General features: G+C 35.9%; 1 protein-coding gene across 5 annotated transcripts in view; it reads left to right on the forward strand.

Annotated features, from left to right (window-relative positions):
• Positions 1–22421, forward strand: part of CDH18 (cadherin 18) — a 409491-nt gene that overhangs the window by 381739 nt on the left and 5331 nt on the right. For 4 of the 5 annotated variants that reach the window (XM_065667566.1, XM_065667565.1, XM_065667567.1 and 1 more), the window contains 3 exons: positions 2724–2845; positions 8805–8922; positions 21610–21861. In XM_065667566.1, coding sequence (XP_065523638.1) covers positions 2724–2845; positions 8805–8922; positions 21610–21861 — 492 coding nt within the window. Of the gene's footprint in view, positions 1–2723; positions 2846–8804; positions 8923–9910; positions 10195–21609; positions 21862–22421 lie in introns of those variants that run through there. The other variant, XM_065667569.1, reaches the window with a different exon arrangement.

Below are 22421 nucleotides of genomic sequence, written 5' to 3' on the forward strand. Positions count from 1 at the left end.
GTCCCTAATGAAGAGTCCCTCCCCAGCATCCCTATAGCCCCCTTCAGGTACTGGAAGGCTGCTATTAGGTCCCCACGCAGCCTTCTCTTCTCCAGGCTCAACAGCCCCAACTTCCTCAGCCTGTCTTCATACGGGAGGTGCTCCAGTCCCCTGATCATCCTCGTGGCCCTCCTCTGGACTTGTTCCAGCAGTTCCATGTCCTTTTAATGTTGAGGACACCAGAACTGCACACAGTACTCCAGGTGAGGTCTCACAAGAGCAGAGTAGAGGGGCAGGATCACCTCCTTTGACCTGCTGGTCACGCTTCTTTTGATGCAGCCCAGGATACAGTTGGCTTTCTGGGCTGTGAGCGCACACTGCCGGCTCATGTTCATTTTATCATCGACCAGCACCCCCAAGTCCTTCTCTGCAGGGCCGCTCTGAATCTCTTCTTTGCCCAGTCTGTAGCTGTGCCTGGGATTGCTCCTACCCAGGTGTAGGACCTTGCACTTACAGATATTTAGTATCCTGGCAACTAGCTATTTGTTTGGGAAAGTCTCAAGCATAAAAAAAAGGAACTCCCTAGTGCAGATGAATTGCAGCTGTTTCTGCTTCAGTTACCCCTTAAAACAGTGAGCATTTACTTTGAAAAAACTACTCATGAGACATAACGCTACTAAGAATCAGAATAGATCTGACTGCTTTATAATGCGCAGGCCTGAAATATATTTCACAGAATCCACAGAATCACAGAATCCCAAGGGTTGGAAGGGACCTAAAAAGATCATCTAGTCCAACCCCCCTGCAAGAGCAGGGTAACCTACAGTACATCACACAGGAACTTGTCCAGGCGGGCCTTGAATATCTCCAGTGTAGGAGACTCCACAACCCCCCTGGGCAACCTGTTCCAGTGCTCTGTCACTCTTACAGTAAAGAAGTTCTTCCTGATGTTAACGTGGAACTTCCTATGTTCCAGTTTACACCCATTGCCCCTTGTCCTATCACTGGATATCACTGAAAAAAGCCTAGCTCCATTTCAGCACCCATTATCTTAACATTTGAAATTTGCCAAACTGCTGCAAGAAATTTGTCTAATTAACAAAAATACACTGCTAAAAGGACCAGGTTTTAGAGTGGTTTGGAGACCGCAGATGAGTTGTACACCTGAAAAAGTTTGGAGAAAAATGGAAAAATTGAAAAATTTCAGCAAGAATATGTAATTTGCAAGTCTATGAACGTCTTCTGATTGTGGTGTTCTAACCTAATGCTAATGTTAATTGGGAATAGAGGTTCGTATGTTATCTAAGTTAAGTCTTCATTTTCTGTTGACTTTTTTTGATCTCCTTTCAATTCCCATTTTATGGGGCTAATTGACTAAGTTCCAAAAGTGAACTAAAGCCGTCAGGTGAACATAGACATCAGTTAAAAAGAGAACGTGAAAAATCTGAAGTGAACTTCTAAACCCCAGACTCTTTGACTAGTATCCCAGGTGAAAACAGAGAAGGATAATGTCAAAAGAAACTTTACCATTCTCAAATATACTTTCATTGAGACGCTACCTTGGCTTTGAAGACAAAAATGTGTCTAATTAACGTTTTTCGGAATTCTGAGGCCATTAAAGGTGTGACAAATCTAAGGCATTTTATAAATGACCCTTTTTGACAGAAGCATGATGTAGATTAATTAAGATCAAAATAACCAAGGCAAATGAGCTTTAGACTACTAATATTCAAGTATTTCTCTTTTTTCTTTTTCTTTCTTCGCATGAGTACACACAGGGACATGCACTTTTAAAATGTCAATGTCCAAGACACCATTCTTCCATCTTGTTGAATTTGAGGGATGACTTTACTGTTTTGTACTGATAGTTTAATTTAATTGGTGAAAGTAAAATCAAGTTTGACATCTAACCAATTGATATTTACACAGAATTCAGAAAGTAGATTTTATTCAATTATAAAAAAGTTTTAATAGATTTCTTTTAACAAAAAAAAAAAATTCTTAGTAATTAGTAGCAAGAACAAGATACTTATGGATTAATATTTTTTTCCCCATTTTATCATGGAAAATGTATTCTTGTTGAATGGATTCTATTTATTGAAATTTTTGAGGGTGAACTCAAAATCTTGAGTGTGAACTCTCACAGAAGTACAGATCATAGCCAAAGACACTGTTACTTAAATATTGTTTTCTTACTGGTGTGTCACTGCTAAAGCAAGAATCTTTAACTACTTTGTGTAATAGCATAGAATTTTCTGAAGAAGGTGAACTCAAGCTTGGAAAAGGTTTCTATGTGCCTTTGCATTCATATTATCTTATTATTTTTGTATTTTGAGGGACTGAGAAAAAGAAGAAGGTTTTAATATTTTTTTATTAGATTTTACTCAATACTGCGATGGCACTTTCACATTTATTATAAAGTAATTGATCATTTCATAGCATACTGCGTGACGGTATTTGATAACTCCAACAGCTTTCTGCCACTCATTCTAGAGTAACTTGCATTTTTACTGCTGCAGTATAGCAGTGACTTAAGACTCATAACATATTTTTCACTTTTTTAAAAATTAAATTTCAAAACTGTTAATGAAACACAGCAAACAACTTTTAGTATCTTGCTACCTGAAAGTCTGCAGCTTTATACAGTTCTCATCTAGTTATTGTTTAAATATATTTTTAAATTGAGGATGTCATGGAATGTTTGATATTTCAAAAGGCTTAATACCTCCTTATGTATTTTGCAGACAATCCAGAGCTAGTCAGCCATGTTCAAGTTGGTGTTAGAATCCTGGACATCAATGACAACCCTCCAGAACTTGCCAGAGAGTATGATGTAGTCGTCTGTGAGAATGCAAAGCCTGGTCAGGTAACTCTCACAGTTATCTTTCTCCAAGTGAGAAGGAAGAATTATTTTATTTGTTAATGTCACATATGTAGAAAGCTTGATTTGGGGAACACGTCGTAATTCTTTCAGATTTCATTTTTGTATTTTACATTTGATTCAGCTGTTATAACAGTATTAGGTTGAAGGGAGAAGATTTGGCAATTTATTCTATGTATCTTTCTTATTTCTGAAAAAAACTACCAAAAATATCTTTGGTAAATATCCAAAAGTAAAGTTTCAATCTTGTCAGGTAAGTAATGGAATTTGAGAAACCACTATCCTGAACAAAATGGATGAAGCAGATTTAATATCTTTTATCTAAGTGCCATATGGTAGCATACAGCTCACTGAAGTGGCTGGTTAGCATGGCTGCCATTCTCATTTTTTGCATGTTGATTGACCTTGAGCTCGCAGGATCATTATGGGAAAAATGTTGAAGGGGCTTTTCACAAATGCGAGCATGGGGAGGGGCAGAACTGAGACTGGAAATGTGATAGCTGAATCACATTCCCGCCACTGCTGCTGTGATTGATGCACTTCATTGCAGCTCATGGTTTGATAATTTTTCTAAGTGCCTTGTTTTTTTGCATAGATTGAGTTTTTACCTAGCACTCTGTGCTGATTTTGTCTTTATACAGGTTTTAAGTTGCAGTTGTGCACTCATGTCTTTCCTGAGTGGTGTCTGTGGTTATGAAAACCATAAACCTTTAATAACCACCTTATATTAATCTAGCTTTTCCTACAACAAACATAAACATTCAATAGCTGCTACTTCATGCAGCAAGGAATTTTAGTTTAATTGCATGTTTCAGGAAGGCCTATCTCCTTCTTCATTGTTTTTTTTCTTTCTTTGTTTTAATCTTCCCATGCTGCCTTCAATCAATATTTACCAGTTATTGTGTTGGGAGAGCAAAAGAGAGAGAGTAGCTGATCCCTATTTATTATCTCTGTGCTATTCATAAATCTTTAGCACATTGCCCCTCAGCCGTCTCTTGTCCAGACTGAAGAGTCCTGCTTGGACAAGCTGTGATAAAGTCCTTCTATGCTTTTGATCATTCATCTTGTCATCCTTTAAACTTCCTCCAATTCCTCTCTATTCACCTTGAGATGAGGAATCAAGATTCACAATGCAGTGGTCCATAATTCTTATCATAGTTTCTGCTTCATAATATATGTTCTCTGCTTTGTTCTCTTCCTTCACTAGCAATTTCTAACAGTTTTCTCTTTAACCACTAGTAAGCATTGAATGCAAAAACCTGCCTGCCATAACACCATTATCATTGGAAGTAATGGTCAGCTTAGAGTTCAGCATCATGTATGTGAAGTTGAGACTTCTTGTCAATGTATAAAGAATTTCACCTGTCCTTGTATTGCCTGGCTACCAAGTATTGGAAGGTCTTTATTGTCAGCCCTTCTTTTTTTCCTCTTTGAGCAACTCAGTATCATAAATAGGTGGGCTGATTATTCATACTGTTTGTAAGATGGTCAGCGTAATAATGAGCAAATGGCCCAGCATAAACCTGTGTGGAACAGGAAATCCCTGTGACTTCTTCTCTTTGTGGAATAAACAGTTTACAGACGAGACACTATTTCCTGTCTATTGAGCAAATACTTGTGCAAGGGCCTTCCCTCTTATCTTACGACTACATAGTTTTCTTCTATTTTCTTTTCTTATTGAGACACCTCACTCAAAGCCTTTGAAAATCCAAGTAGGTCTATCAACTGAATATCTCTTATTAGCATGCTTATTAAAGAAAAAATAATGTTCTGAAAAAATCATTAAAGCCCTAAGAGAAGAATGAGAACTTGTACAAAAATATTTTTTTTAAATAAGATAACATTTCATAGCATTAATTGCAATTGCTTTCAACATATTCTGATATTTTTAAAATTTATATAATTTAACATAATTGTTATAATTAATAATAAACTAAAGCATGCAGCAAAGCTAGCTCAGAAATGCACTGTTAGCTGAGTGGGGGTGGTGTTGGTAGTGAGTAGCTGATGTTTCTTATTAGCAGAATCTTAGCTTTGCAAATGGAAATTTACAAGAGAGATGTTTAAAGGATAAAATAAGCTTTACAGTAACATCATTTGCTCCTGATTTCGGTCAGCATCATATTTCTCTCAGAGCTACTGTTGCAAGCATGAATGACTCCTGATCTCTGTAGCATTGCAGTTAACACACAAGATTAATGCTACCATGAAGGACTCTACAAGCAGAAGTACAAACAGTAGACTCTTAAAATAGCTGGATCAGCATGCTGTTGTATTCTTTAACAGGGCTCCATCACATATATGACATGCACTAATTTTTATTTGCATTGCATGACAAGGCTTCAGAAAACATTGTGAAATCATTCCACTATACAAAAACCAAACCAAAAACAAACCACAAAAGTATACGGCTCTTACTCAGAATATTGTGCTGCCTAGTTTAAAAAAGAAAATTACAGCGTTCAACAAATATTAGGGAAAGACAAATAAACAAGGATTACAGAACAAGACTAGTGTTCCATATGCCAAAAAAGCATGCCCAGCTGGATGGTTTGGGATCACAAAAAAAGCAGTATTTACTCTGAGTATTCATCATCTTGTGAGAAAGATTCATAACATTTAGCACTAAAGAACAAATTCTGTCAGGTACTGCCAGGCACTTCTGTTTGACTAGTGCTTTTGAAGTAGAGCTCCAGCCCTGCACTGCCCTGGAAAAGTCCGGTTTCTTTCCTCAGCACATCCATTCTGAATGTGTTATGTGCAAGATAAACTAACCAGTAGCTTGTCACTGGAAGACTTTGAGTTTGTGTTCAGAAGAGGCTTCTATGTAGAGAAATCACAGTATCATTTAATTGCACAGCCTCTGTCTCATGCTTCCTTTCCCTCCATAGCTCATTATATTTCCTTTGAAAAAAATAATAAAAAAAAGTCAATAAAACTTAAGGACTTAAGTGCTTAAATGAACCCCCCTAAAGCATGGCAAACAGAAAATGCATGTGGGAAGATGAGCATTTCAAGATGAAGTGACAGCTTTACTCCCTTAGCAATCACCTTGTTGACAAGATAAATGAAGTATCTCCAACAGCTTACAGGTGAAGCCTGGTTGATGTTATATATTAAAGTAGGTAAAGTAGCTGTATTTTGATCTTATATAGTACCTAGACTTGGAGAACTCTTGACTTCTAGAAATATACTGATTTTGTGAATGATAATGAAATATAGTCAGTGTAGGAAAATGAAGTTTTGAAGTATTCCACAAAGTGAACTTAAAAATTAATTTTTCCATTGCTTCAGATGCAATTTTTTTATTATTTTAAGGATAATAAGAGCAAATAGTGATGTAAAAACAAAGTTTAAATGCTTTGTTTTGAAAAGTGGAGTGAAGAGTTTATAGTTTTTTTGAGTGTTTCCAAGTTCAGTGTTTCTCCTGGCAAGAGTATGAACCTATTAAAATATCTGTCTAGATCTGCAAGTCACATTCACTACAGCTCTCCAAAGATAATTTTTTTCTGGTGCTTTTCAGAGGAATAATAGAGAAAGTTGTTATAGTAGTGAAATGTCATTTCCCTGACACTATCCATCACTGTATATGTTCATGCCCACGCACACACACATACATGTATAAAGAACTTCTTCAGAATCAGGGTGTATAAGTATTGTGCTGTCAACATGAGCTACCTCACCCTGGATGCTCTTATTTCTAATAGCCAAAAGAAATCAATGTTAGCAGCCAAGGAACATCTCTGCTATAAATTTGTCATGTGTATATTTTCTTTTTTATTGATTCTGTTCTGGAAAGTATCTGAGTAAAATTTAGTACCTGCTCTCTATCCTCCTCAATTAGTTCTCCTCCATTCTTGAAATTCCCTCTTTTCTTGACAACTCTTGGCTTTAAAAATAGCATAACCCTCCAGTTTCATCACTTCAGTGCTGTCAAATGAGCTTTACAGCAGCTGAGGTTCTATGTCTACATTTCTATTTCAGTCAGCTTGGTAAGGTGAATGTTAATGTCTGCTAATAGGCCATTAACTATTTGGGTCATTAATTAGAAAAGGCTAACAGCATGTTTAAGTCTTAAGGGGGCACACACATTTTTGTTCCTCACCTCTGAATTACTCTGAAAGAGTGTGAATGTAGACATTCTATTTTGTGAGTTTTAAAATTAGTCCTAAAACCAATTTTTTTTTTTTTTTTTTTTTTTTAAGTCTTGTGGCACTGAGGCCTTGACCACAGGTATTTTTGTTGCAAAATGGCATGTTCTTGAAGCAAGATTCTATATTATGTCACTGAACATTTTATGTGAGAGAGGACAACAGGACAAAAGTTTATCTACTAGGCTGTCAAATAAAAGCTGAAGGTGCTTGGCAAAATTACTTATGTTTCACTGATAAACAATACTGAGGATTTGTAAACAGTATTCAATAAATTCATATCTTTTTTTTTTCTGGTCTTGCCTGAACTTTTTACAACTATGCATAGTCTTTAACAGTATTTTTAGTATTTGAGTAGTAATAAAAATTGATTCTCTTGAAAATTTCTCCATCAACTTCACCTTTTTTTTTTGGCTTTGCCTCATACCTTTTCAGCATTGTTAGCTGTATAGATCTAGTTAAGTTAATCTTACTTTTCTGGGTTTACATGGTAGTTATTTCAATAACAGATATGCTACCTTTGCAAAGTTCAGTAGAGAACAATTAGCTTTTGCCAAGCATTTTCACCAATATTGCCATGACTTTGGCAAACTGCATGATTATAGATGTCTATAGACTGATCTTATTCTGCTACAGTTTGCCAAAAACTATTACAACAAATTTCTAAAATATTCTTAGCAATTATCATCAATATTATTAGTTGTGTCATGTGTGTATAATCAATATAATGTACTATATTGTATATAGTCAAAGAAATAAGCATTGTACTCAATGTATTTGTTTAAATATGTGTTTGTTTTGCTTCTCTTATGTGAATGAAGGTATAGAACTGCGTTTTGTCTTTTAGTTTTAAAACAGGCCAAATCCTTGAGCCTATACTGTTTATGCTTCAGGTTCAGTCCAGACAGACTACAGCTGAACAGTGAACAGAAAAATTCTCATGAAAAGAGCTCTTTCCCTCCCCCTCTTATGTTCCCTTAGGAGATCTATCAGCTCTGTGCAGCTGTCTGTGTGGGCTTCACTGCTTATATCACAAGAACAACTTTTATTAAATTCTACTTTAGCACTTGAGCTTCCAGACCCAGCATGAAAATGAAAGCAGAGGTAGAAATATTGCTTGGTCACACGTTCCAAAAGCTTAGCTTGTATTTAGTTGAAAATAAATCTTAGAAACCACCAGGGTCTTTCAAAGGGAAAGGTGCTATTCAAAAATACCTCTCCCATCAAATTCTGTTGCTTTGGGGCAAACCAGACTAAAACCAGGAGTGGCTGCTGTTCTGCCTGGTCTGATCTCCGGCAACTTAAAAATGATTCTTAAGAGGAATTTTAGTCAGCCAGTATTATATACTTGCCATTTTGGTTAAATAGTTACTTTTCCTAACCAATGAAAGTACATCTAATTAGTGGGATGGCTAGCAGGTGATGCTTCTCATAGAATATCCTGGTTCAGCCTGAATTTTGGCTCCATAAAAACAGATGTTTAGGTGAAACTCTAATTCTGAAAGTCACCAATATGTAATGCAGAAGGTAAAAATGTCTGTACCAGGTCCTGAATGTATCATAATGTCAGAAAATATAAATGTTTTAGATGCTTTTACCTAGCTCTGAGGTGTGGTTGCTAAAATATTTCATGCTGGTGAAATCAAACTAATGGCCCAGTCACTTCATCAGTTGAATTTAGCAGCAGTGAAGTAGAAAATTAAAATAAGGTAAGTTTGAGCATCCTGCTGAAGCCAGGTACTATTTGGGTCAAGTTCAAATTTCAACACCTTCACTGTTAATTTTTATTTCAGGTAATTCAGACTATCACTGCAACTGACAAAGATAACTCTGCAAATGGGGCAAGATTCCATTTTTCCCTTGATGAAGGGCTTTCTTTGAATCCCAACTTTACTCTAAGGGACAATGAAGGTAAATCAAACACATAAATCTCAAAGAAATGGGTCTTTGTTTTGTCTGGGATGTCTCATTGAACAGAACAGTTTCCATGAGTTTCTTGACAGAAGAGGAAAACTGTAATCTGTCATCACTGAAGTGGCTGATATCAAGGACATGGTGTATACAACATATTGCAAACTATGAATAATTGGACATTACATTATTTTAATGTATATTCCATTTCATTTTAGCATTTATACTTCACACTTTCAGGAATGTTTTAAAAAGTGGATTAATGAGAAAGATGTTGGCAATTTGGTTTATTTCATGGTGAATAGTACTGAGTGGGTACTGTCAAGGTTACTGTTGGTTATTGCTTAAAGGACAAAATAAGAATTTACGGGGCATAGAAAGCTGAATTAATGCTTACTTTTACAGCTGTGATACCAAGAGCAGGTCCTTCAGTGCTTCCTGGATAACTTCATGCCCTTCCTAACAAAGTGTGCCTAAAAAGTACAATCAGAAATTCACAGCAAATAGGCCCAGAGGGAAAATGGCCTTCAGAGTCACTTTGTACAAGTGTTTATGAACATGTCTTGAATCAAAGAATCATTTAACCTTTTCAAAAAAAAAAAAAAAAAACAAAACACCCCAAACCCAAAACAAACAAACAAAAACAACCCAAACAAACAAATCAGCCTTATTATTTATTGAGACTTGCTTCATGGTTTCCATTTTACAACCAGATGAAACAGAGTAAACTTTAAATGCTTGTCTGTAGTCTTCCTCTTGAGCTTTAGTGTATGTGTGTATTGTGAGGGTTTGTTTGTATGCTGTGTGGAAGGATGGGGTGGTTGGCTTTATTTTACAGCTGTATTTTTGCAGTAGTGCCATGAAATACCTTCCGAGATCTTACAGATCACTACTCATCTGTAATGACTGAGAAGCATTAACTCCATCACTGCTACATACAGTAATGTTTAAACTATTCTTCATGATATTTTTTATCTGTTTCTTAAAGGGAGAAGACCGCATAATCTTCCTAAAGAATCTGTTCCAATGTTTAACTATACACAAAGCAGGAAAAAAATAATCAAGTCATGCTATTTATTTGATCTAGATTCGTGGTCCTGAAATTCTGATTCCAAAAGAGATCAATCCAATATCTATCAATATTTAAATGCTAATAATACTTGATGGACTAACTCATATATTAAAAATATTCCTTAAATGATGACTCCAGCCCTTTCCCAGATTAATATATCACTTCCACTCAGATAGTCATAGCAAAAGCCAGAGAAATTGTTCCTGAAAGAAGTGTACTATTGTGCATATTTGTATTTGAGTCCAAGATTCAAATAAACTCCTTGAATACTGGACTGTGATCTCATGTGGAAGACCATGGCTGTGTTCATTTCCATACAAGATGCTTATATCTAGGTGTGTTTTTGAATAACTATTAAAATTGTGATTCATAATGAAGTAGATATTTTATGGTCTTGAGCATATTTTACTTGGAATCCGTATTATATGTGTTTACTAACAGTGGAAAATGCTGTGTTATACTTTAAGGACTGTATATCAACACAAGCTTTTTACCAAAGGTGTATGAGAGGGTTAGAAATGTTCATAAATCTCTAATGTGTCAGTGTCACACCTTGGGTATAAATATGCAGCAGTAAGTACTTGCTGCTTTCTTGTTACCTCCCAAAGAGCAGTGAGCAATTATTTTAAGCCCAACAGCAGAAGGCAATGTCTGGATTATCCTAAATTGGATTTGGCACAGGAAGGTAGGGGAAAGAACTGGAAGATGTGCTCTTTAAGCTAAAGACCTTTTGTGCATTATGTTTTTATTTTACCTAAGGAGATATGAGAAAAGTAAGTATGCACTCCCTGTGCATCTCACAAAAAATTTCTACACATACAGAGACTCAAGAAATGCAATTTCCAGTTTGGCCACACAATTAACGCAATGACAGTTTAAATCAAATCATAATAAGAAATTTATCTTTAAAACAAAAACATTTTCACTGTTTTGCTTTTCGCATGACCCTTTGATTGTATTGTTTAAACACTGCCCTTTATTGAGACCTTTTTTTTGTGATACAATCTATATGTAAAGTATCAGTGAAGCACTTAGAAAGCACACTAAGTACCCAGATATATGGCATTTACAAGTTTAATATTTATCATCTATTCAAATTCATAACTATAATTTCTGTTGCTTTTTCTTTTAGGAAATAGCTGAGAGAAGGTGGGCAGAAGAGGTTATTCTTATGTCTGTGATAAGTTTGCAGTTTTTAAAACTCATGGTTTTGAGCATCAGCTGTTAAAAAAAATCAGATATCTTAAAACAAGATAGCTATTTTTTTTTCTCTGGATTCAATAATTAAGGAAAAAAACCAGCAACTGCCTTAAGAGAATTTTCAATAATGTTTTGCAGAACAACAAAAACAAAATCTCATATCACACTGAAAGTGTTATTCAGTGGTAGTTGTATCTGTCACTGCAAAGCTATATTTGTCTTGCAGTCATCTTTGGAGCCAGTCATCCTTTCCTTTTCTTTCTTCAGGACAAAGGTTTCATTTCAGAAAAATCTAAGTACACATTTTCTTCCCTTGTTTTCATAACCTAGAACAAGAGAATTCTGCTCCTTGAGCCCAAATACACTATTGCATGAATGTTCCCCTACTCCGTTTTCATCGGTAGAGCTACAAGACCTATAAGCTGCAGCAGTAAATTGGATCTTTAAATATTAATGCTTATATCTGTGCACTTTGATGAAAAGGTAGAGGACTTGAACAAGCATAAGATTTCATAGCTGGTCCGTACCTGCCTATATGGACTGCAGCATTATACAGTCACAGCATGCGTATGATTCAGGTCAATAATATTCTATGGCTTCCACAGAGCAAATATATATTAAAGTGTCAGTGCAGATAGTTGTTCATATGACCAGTTAAACTTTCATCTCTGAATGAGATGAAAGTAAGTACAAACCTGAGCTAGTGTCTTTACTCAGTAACAATCCACAAAGCTCCAGCCTTTGAATATGCAACCTCATAGCAAAGAGCATAAAACCCTTAAGGAAGTGGATATCAAGAGAGAGCCACAGGGCTATACAAAATATGCAGTCCAACAGAGCCTAAGAGTTCTTGGATCACCTTCTGGATTCTCTTGGTGTTTACAATTTTCATTTTAAAGAACTAAAAAAATGGAAGAGACAGAATAACTTTTTCCCTACTGGCTGGATTCTGATGCTATAGTAGATTCTTTGTTGCTATTTGGGTTTTTGTTTACTCTGACAAAGTACTATTCAGGGAGAGTAAAGGCTTAAGAGTATGAACAATAGAACAGCCAACAAAATGGTGCAGTATCTATACACATGTAAGCAAGCCAGAACAAGAACTGCAATAGAATTTGTTTGCTATGCAAAGAAAAAGCATTAAGTTGTAATCATTTCCTGCAATTTTAGAGAGAAAACCAAGGAAGATGCCTTTTTGTTTGCTTGGGAATTGTATTATGAAGGTTTTTAAATGAAAACAGGGCTGTTTACAATTTATTCTGTCCAGAAAAATGTTTCAGTTTCTATTAAAGTCTGAGGAGCCAAATATTGGAGGTGCTTTGATGTTGCAGTTCAGATGCTACATAACTCAGTTCATTGTTGTCTGTGTTCTTCTCACTTTGTTTTTTCAGATTTTATTGCAGATAATTTTTTTAATGATTTTTTCACTTGTGCATAATATCTCAAATTTACAGTTTCTTGCCTAACCAGAAATATCTGCCTGGGCAATATAAGACTAAACCACCTTCTGTTGGAGTATCAGAGGAAAGATGAAAGATCTGGTTTTAAGTACTTAATTTTAAATTGTACTTTTTTTTTTTCTTTCTTTTTTTTTTTTTTTTTTTAAATCCTGAAGCATAATATATTTCCAGATGCTTAAGGAATGGTTGGTATATTTGTCAAAACTCGTTCATTTAATGGAAAATGCATTGAGTATGTTTCCTTGTTATGATATCCCCAACTGTTAATACATAGGCACACACATTAGCATAGTCTGTCTTGTTTTAAAAAATTAATTCTCTCTTCCTGCCTATTTTTTTTACCTGTTAAAGACTTTCAGAAGTTGTATGACACTTTTCAGGGAGCTGGCAAAAGACTGAACCCTCAAAAAACAGTTAACTTAAGTGCAAAAGAACATTTATGAATTTTATGCACTGTAAAGCACTGTTTTGCCAGTGGAATTTTTTATCACAAGATATATAGTGTACCATAGATATTTCAATGGCTATTGTAAATATCCTGGATAATAAGGGTTTATGCAGGATCTGCATATATTTACCCAACACTGCCAGTATGACTTGTACGTTCTAGTACTTCAATAAATTGATGACTTAGGAAAGTAGACAAAGTTTGCATTACCTTCAAGGAAGAACAACTCCCTAGAGAATGCTTAGCATTTGTTCTCCTTTCCTTTTATTTCTTCAGGAAAAAAGTTTCATTTCACAAAAATATTTGCAGTTTTATTTTTCCCCTCTGCCCACTTTTCTCAAAGTGGCTTTTTGAAAATTGCCCAGTGATGGAGAACATTATGGAGTCAGAACAAAGGTAGGCCATTTTTCTGTTGCTATCCCTTTGGAGATTCCTTTTTGTTAATGTTATGCCACAAGACACAATACCCACAGAAGTAGAAATCTGGTTTTCTATGAAATCTAGAGCATGATGAGTTCAATGGCATCTGCATAAAATGAAATTTGTGACGTGTTCATCCACCCATGCCTGTGATGGAAATTAACATTTTTCCTGGGTCACAGATGAAAAATGAGTAAAAACTATATCAGTTTTACATGACATGTGGTTATTTAGGAAGAGAGCAACCTCCAGAGAGTAATTCATCCCATCCCAGCATGAATTCCCTTGGTGAAGTTTCTGTTTATCTCTTCCTTTATATGTGCAAAAGTCTTATCTACAACCATATTGCACAAGATGTCTGTAGCAGCTCAGTGATCTGGCTTTAGGGCTTAAGAGATGCAAATAAGCATGACAGATACCAGACCATGTCTTGGTTGCTCTAGAGTGTCATAAGTGGCATTAAAATGGTCAGGCTGAAACCACTGCTTTGCAGCACAACTTGAACAGGAAACAGCTGCGTAATTCCTGCCTTCCTTTACATCAAAGTGGCATATTTTCAATGGTCATGTAGTATTGCAAGTTCCTACTGCCTTTCCATGAAATATCCTGTAAAGAAGACAAGTTGTAATGAGAGAGAAATGGTATCTGAGAAAGTGGAAAGTTAGCATTATACATGGTAACTGTAAGTACAGTCCATAAGCAGTGTTTATTTATTTACTAACCATGTTTATTTATTAACCCATTACTGTAAATGGGTTGAACACCTAAGCAGGTGTTGTAACCAAGTCAACATACAAAACAAAAATAGGACTTTGTGTACAAAGGACAGAAAATAAGGACTAGCTGCTGTAGGAGGAGACATTTTTCTTTCCTCAGGCCTCTGAACATCTTTGATCACTTTTTGATTTTAAAAAGTTGGGTCTAAGATTGGTCAGATTGGTGGGTTAGTGTGTAGTGTATAGGTTCTTCATGCATTTCTTTCAATGCTGCTACCTGTTGGTGTTTCACAAACAACTCCTAAGTACATAAGTATGTTTTAGGCCAAAAAGGTCTTCTGTGTTGCTTTTCATTTTTGCTATCCAATGAACTAAAAATTTACAATAGCTTTTTGCCCCCTGGCAATAGCTTTGAAACCAGCACAAAAGAAAAAATATTTACAAGTGTTATCAGTAAAGAAATGAAACAGAAATGCCTATCAGTATAGTCCCACATAAGAAAATTAACTGTTCTAACTTTAGAAATATAAGAAAAGCAAATCATTCTAATGTATTTTCTTTGGGTTTAATTAGTTATGATTTCTGAGAAAATTTATAGAAGTTGATATAGGCAGAGCTGAAAATTAAAATATGCCTTAAGCTATAAACAGGATTTTACTTTATTTTTTTCATTTCCATTTCTCTTGTGTCTGCCTCTAATGTATAATAAGCCAAAGGAATTCTCAAATTGTGAATATTAAATGAGTATCTTCCAAAGTGCTCCAGTAGTCACCTTCCATGGTGTTATCATTGTATTTCAGCCTGTTTTTTCCTATGCCCTCCTTTCTTTTCATAGTTCCAGAACTCAGTGTAAAAATCCAGAGATGATGGAGAGACGAATGGGAGAACAGCCATGTATACAGTGTGCAGTCTAGCTTAATAAACTACCACTTCTTCAGAGTGCAAAGAACTGCTGTGTTAGAGCCATGCAGAATTTCCCATGTGTAACCTCAAACCCACTTGAGATTAATGTTAAGTTCTAATTGCCACGATTGCAGAGCACAGCCCAAATACAAGAAAGTTTATATCATGAAATGGGTCAATGTGCACCACAGGGAATCACATAAATCACTCCCTATGCTCAGTTGTAAATTTCCTTTAGCAGTCAGCCCTTTCATCTCCAGAGATTCATGGTTCTTACCGTACTTCTCAGGGGTTAAGTTCACAGTTTAAATCTGTTGCAATAAAAAAGTCTTTCCTTCCAAGCCTAGAGGAATCAGATCAGTACTCCTTATCATCCTAGTGCTATTGCTGCTGTCCTACACAGTTGTTTTCTTTGTCTACCTGCTATATCTGTTTTCAGGTATCAAAGGAATTTCTCACTCCATGACCTCTCTCCTCACTTTCAAACAAGCTTTGTTTTCCCCCTCAGTAAATGCTTTCCTATGTCATCAGCATCTGCCTTCATACTTGGCTGCCTGTAACTTTTACAATTTGTGTGATTTTTTTCTTTTCACGGTAAGATCTTTCTGTTAACTGTTGCCGTGTCTTTAGCTCCTCTCTCAGTGGGTATTCCAGTAGTTTTTTATAAGGAATGGAAACAGTTAAAACATGAAAACTTAGAACATCAGAATAGGTATCAGGATGCAGCTGCTACTGCAGTTTAGCTAAGCTTTTATTATCCATTCATTTTGTTAGCATACCTTTAGATTGTCCTCAAGAATAGAGCTCTGACTACAACATCAGAGACATTATTTCTGTATTATGCCAATGCCATTAGCTTTGGTCATTAGCCATTATCCTTGATTCTCAGGGACCTTCAGAAAATCAGTTCTTAGATGCAGTTTTCTTCACTATAAAAATGTTAGAGATCTCATTTGTAAAATACTCTGAAAGATTTAATGACAAAGAATAGTATGTGGGAGCTGAGTTACTTTCCAGTGTTTTGGTCATATGTACACACAGGCATACACTAAGAGTTGCTATATGTAAGTCTATGATATTGAGAGTAATAGTTACATTTAACACCTCTGATGATTTTGTGAACAGAAAATTTCCATGCCAGTGCCCAAACACTTATGATCCCTTTTTTTTTTTAAATTTGTGAAATTGCACTGAAGGAAAAGCTTTACACTTTTCTTTGGGAATGTTGTCACAGAATGTCCTGGGTATATGTCATGTAACATCTGTTTCTACAGAAATCTAGTTATTACTCAAGAGAATACAAACAACGTAAATTCACCATGGCAATTTTTTTAAATTAAAAAATTTATTCTGGTTCCTTCTTGGCCTAAAATTGTGCCTTATACTAATTTTAAGTTCTGTGATGTTAATGATACCAGAAAACCAATTAGATGTTGATAGAACAAATACAGCATTAAAAGAAAAAATGTCTTTTTTTTTTTTTTTTTCCAATTTGTATTTAGTTTGTGCAGTATGAAACTGTCAGTCCCTTGTTTGGCAAGACCTTCCACCCAAGAGGAGCATTATTTAATATAGCTCTTTCTAGATTTTTTCACTGTAACATTCAAATTATCGGGTTTGTCTATTTTGTCATTTTGGTCTTGTCTTTTTAGTTTTCTCACAGTTTTTATACATGTTCCTCACAATTTTCCCACATCTGTCCACAGTTATCCTTGTAGTATACATGCTCATATCTCAATGCTCTTTTACGTCTTTGCCAAAAATCTCTTGTGCTTAAATCCTTTCATTACTGCTAAGTTCCTGCTCAAGAATCCTCAGGTTGTGTTCATTATATTCAGTCTCTGATGCTTTTCTTTTCAGCCTGCATTTTCATTGCTGCTTCTGTAGCTGTATGGTGATCATAGATCATTCACTCTTTTTTTTTTTTTTTCATTTATGCCAGAGGATGGAAGGAGGAGGTTATGCTTTCCTGCTCAGATTTGAATACTGGGCCTTCTTTGGCTATAGGCCCAAGAAAATTTGCATGGAAAAAAAGTTTTAGGATTTTCTTATATGGACAAGGTAGTAGAACTGACGTGTTTGGGGTCTGTAGACACCATAACAGAAATAGAATATTAAGCAAAAATGAAAGACTGTTCTTATTATTGGTAATAACAGTTGCTGTCACCTTTTGGATTTAACAGTATGAGATCTGAGAATTTTTTCTTTTGGGTTGAGAGACATGACAGTTGTTAATATTAATGCTTAGCTCATGAATGTAGTGTCACTACAGAATTTACATTTCAAATTGAGTCCTTGAAAATATCCTTAGGTTTTTAAGGTATTATTTCTATATAACTTTGTTCTGATGTCACCTTCTTATTTATTGTAACTTGAAATATAATTCTTCTCAGAACTGTCACTTCTTTGGAATTGCTTTCTCTTTCTGTTGATAAGTACATGTGCTACAAAGTGCATGTGGGAGTATTGTACTTCTCTAATGACTTTAGTGGGATTTCTATGTGACCACTCAGACTTTATTGTGTCAATGTTAGTGCTGAGAGAAAAAAGAACAAAGAACAACCCACAGGGGGGCTCAGGTTTTGTTACTGCAATTTTTTTTTTTGTCTTCTGAATTTATGAAATAATGTTAAAATTTGTATTGCAGCCCAACAGAGCCGTGTTACCATGTCACAGAAGGAAGTTACATGTTGCAGAGTGTGTAGCATGAGGCCCTTCAGGATCCACAGGTTGTTGAAATAGTGTTAAAGCACTTGTGTAAAGCGAGGGGAGACAAACCTGGTGCGCTCTTGTCCATAGTGCCTGCTGGGAAGTGTCCCTGGCATGTGCTGCTAGCTCTGACTGTGGTTGGGTGTTACGTGTGAGAGTCCTAGTTGGTCCAGACAAACACAATGCCAGTGAGAATGCTACAATTCAGCAGTGGGAACAGTCCGTGTTCCACGGATCATGCTCACTCCCAAGCCTTGTTTTGTTTGACAGCCTGCAACCGGAGGAGATAAAAAGAGAAATGAGAAATGTCTGGAGGGGAGCTCTGCTAATAATCTGTAATAAGTTGCATTTCAAGAAAGTGAAGCAATTATAAAATGCATTCTGAACAACTAGAGTAGAGCTTTTCATGCATATAGAGGAAGTGGTGATACAGTTTTTTTTCTGAATGCAGAAAGACAGAAGCAGCAGTCATCACCTTATATATACTGTCAGCATTAACTTCTTTTTATGCAAAATATGTATTCATTTGAAATTCCCTACTAATCACAGATATGTGAGGTTATTTCTGCTCTTGGGCTGTATCTAGAACTCAATCTGCCACTGTTTTGGCAGCTGACAGGCAGACCAGCTGAAGGTCATTTTGTATTCTATGGTGGTTTCCCTCTTTGAACCACTGAAGATTTTATCTGTGTCCTCCATCAGTATTAGGGAGTTGGGACTGACAGTGTAGCATTAAAAAAAAGGAGAGAGTGGCAAATGGGCAAGATACTATTTTAAAAATGCTAGCAAAATGTTTTTATGTAACACTATGCAGCAGAACGAACAGCTGCTTATTTTACCTTCTGCTTGTACCAAGATATTTGTTGAAAAATTAAGACATGCAGACAATCTAACTCTTTGCAGTCTGTGTTCCATAAAATTATTTGCTTGGTTTAAGAGTATTTTAAAATAGATCAGTGAGATTATTCATGTACTGCATTTTATTAAAAGTAGAAGACGTACATGTATTAAAGAGCAAGCTCGTCCAAATTTGTAAAATAAGACTGAGGACTTTTCCATATATCTTAGAATTAAACTGGCAGAGCTTAGTAAGACCTCTGTGGGTGGGCATAGTCTGTAATTATGACCTTAAGGCTGCTGCTCAGTCTGCTTTAGGGGAGAGTTTTCTACATACAATAAGTGCAGTCTGAATTTCAGTGACATAAAGCTTTATTTCTTCAGTTGACTCAGTTATAACACAGAACACTTTTCTCCTTAGTCTAGTTGCAGAATAATCTGAAAATAATTTCTTAACAATAAGATAATGAAAAAAAATCAGCATTAATGAGAATACCTTGGTTGTTTTCATAAGATTTCACAAGCCCAGATTAAGCAGTATGGAGAAGTTTAACAGGTTCTTAATGAGAATAAAAGAAATACTTCTGTATGTCATATTCTATAGGCACATAGGAAGCATGTCCACAATTCTGTGTCAAAAGAAAATACTGATTTACTGTATATCTTTTAATCCCCTCTGTATTGGGGTTCTTCTGTAGGTTATTGAACACACTATTTTTTGTGTGTGTGTGTGTTTAGTAATTAACATTGTAAGGAAAAGAGTATGTTTTATCATAGGTATTTTATAACCTCTACCATTTCCAAAAGTAATGATCTTTCTCTGTGTCAGATTTTTTCAAACAAAAAAATTATCTGTTCATCTCATTCAGGTTTCCATAAGATTCTGTAAATGGAATGAAAATAAATGGCATTAGAAGTGGCTGGTGTCATGCCTCTAAAGAGGAAGTTGACATGAATCTTGGGGCTCGGTCATCAAAAGTATACTTTGACATGAACAAGTAGAAGAGGACTTCAAGGCCTATTGTAAATGAATGGATGAATGGATGAATAAATGAATGGATGAATGAATGAATGAATGAATGAATGAATGAATGAATGAATGAATGAATGAATGTCATACTTTGCACTCACTGCAAGACAGGGGAACAAAACTTAATGAGATTATAACAGGCTGACCGTGCTGGAGGTTTCCAAGCAGATAAACTGGGGGGATGGAGAAGAAAAGCTAATGAACTTCATGCAGTGGAACCTGATGCTCAATTCTTGGCTCAGCAGCCAGGGAACCCCTTCCCACCTCATAGATATTTCTTATGTTAAACCTGTTGCCAAATATATACTGGAATTACATTATGCTCATGTAGGGCTATACTAATGGGTTTTCTCAGTACCACTTTCAGGTGGTATGCAAAAGCAAAATTTTTGAGAGGAATGAGTTAAAATGAATCTTTTAAAATTTGGCACAGAGCTTTTTAGAAGATGTGGCATGAAGAGTAGTAGGTAAAGAGTTCGTATGAAGTTTGACCAAAAACTTACCTCCTCCATTCAAATATGCATGTGGAAAGCAATCGGTCCTATGGGCTAAAATATGCCACACTAACTGTATTGTCATGTTGGATTTTCCCAGAATGCTACAGACTTCATTTTTCCATATATTATGATAAACCCATTTAACACTGCAGCTACAGTGAGAAGAAATTTTCCGGTTTGATTATAATATGAAGAGAAATCCAGCAGACATATTTTTGCACTTGTCATCCCAGTGTTGTTTGTTAAAAAACTCCAAACCCACAAACCTGCAATTTGGAAACTCTGACTGTTAATCACGGGCAAGCAGCATGAAAGGAGAGCTCTTTTCTTCCAATCTCTCTTCCTGTTTCACAGTCCCCATCTCTCCCTCCCCACAGCTGCTCATGTCCCTGATTTCTCAGTGTCTCCAGTTTAGTTTATCTGTGTATAGTTTATCTCTTATTCAGGGGCCAGTAGTTATAAAGCAGTAGCAACAAACTGAAATTAAATTTTATATACATGAGTAGAAGATGCAACTACATATTATCGTAACATTTCTTTCCCTGCACTCTCTTTATGCCCCTTAATTTCTTGGATTTGAGAGGGATATGGGTGGCAACTCATTATCTTGATTTGTGCCTATATATGCTCTTTCAATGACTGCAATAAGCATTAGTATTCTTATTGACTGTACATATATGCCAGCTGACCTGTAGGTAACATACTGGTGACAAAATCTTACATCACTGTTTCCCCTTTGCTTACTTACCTTTTACCTCTACCAGTTTAGAACATACAATATTTGCTCATTTTTCCTTTCCCTTCTTCCATCTCTCTTCTCTTCCCTTCTGCCTCGTGACCTCTCCACAGCATGAGTCTTTGGCCACTGTCCTTTCAGGTGTTTTCTGAAAGCTCACTTGATCTATAAAACACGTCACAAACAGTAAAACATGAAAGTCTTATTTTAACTTTTGCTGAAGACATTCTAACATTCTTCTGAAAATCAATAAGATTTTTATGTTGTGGATGAGTTTCACAACAGATATCCTCAGAATTCCAAGTTTCACAACAGATATCCTCAGAATTCCAAGTATTCACATTTACAAGGGCCCATATACTACCGACAGCATAGCATGGGATTAAAGCACTTGCAAACTGGGCCCAAAATGTTTGTCAGAGTTCATTTACACTCTAAGAAAAGTATGTGAGCTTAAATAATCTTATTTATGTAGTAGTAATTACTTCCCCTGCTTCCTCTGTTGGCCACAAATGCTTCCTGACAATTTTTAATTCTAGACTCTTGATTTTCACAGACTGGGACTGTCTACTTGTAAAATGCTCCATGCTTCTACTCGATGGGAAACAAGAACTTTTTTTTTTCTTCATTAAAATGATATTCTCATTTTGATATTGTAGATAATACAGCCAGTATCCTGACAAGACGAAGGAGATACAGTCGAACCACTCAAGATACCTATTACCTCCCCGTTTTGATTTCTGATGCTGGAGTGCCCCCTCTCAGCAGCAGCAGTACTCTCACAATTAGGGTTTGTGCCTGTGAGAAAGATGGACGAGTGAGAACTTGCCATGCTGAAGCTTTCCTCTCCTCGGCTGGCTTGAGCACAGGAGCTTTAATCGCAATCCTGCTCTGTGTTGTCATTCTTCTTGGTAAACCATTTTACAATATTGAGTAATGCTATCCTTTCACTGTCTTTCTGAATGTGACAGGGCATTTTTAATATGATATGTTTCTGAACCAGAGACTGCCTGGTAGTAGGAGGTAATTAGAAACACAGCTGTGATAAAGGGGGAAAGGTTTAGCTAAAATTAATAGGGAAAAATGCCTTTAAAGTATGTCCATGGGTATCTGGAATCCACAAGAAACTATTTTTCAGAGGTTATCAAGTAATTAGCACTGGAGATCTTTTTTCTATAATTTGAAAATATTTCAAAAAGCCAGTGACTCTAATTCCATGTCTACAGCAGTTTGAAAAATGATAGAAATGAGGAAAGCTTTTTGAAATGTGTTGCACTTTAAGAAGCACTATTAACACTGTACAAAAGCCATTTCTTAATTACCTTTGTAGGATAAGCTGATAGAAATGCACAACATAATCCACAGGGGCAAGGGCCGTATGAGACTATAAGATGACTCCATTAGATAAATGCCATTGCAAGTGCATTTTTTCTTGACTTTTTTTTTCCCCCTTCACCAGTCCAATTTGAAT

The sequence above is a fragment of the Lathamus discolor genome, chromosome 2 (assembly GCF_037157495.1).
Source record: "Lathamus discolor isolate bLatDis1 chromosome 2, bLatDis1.hap1, whole genome shotgun sequence".
Lineage (NCBI taxonomy): Eukaryota > Metazoa > Chordata > Aves > Psittaciformes > Psittacidae > Lathamus > Lathamus discolor.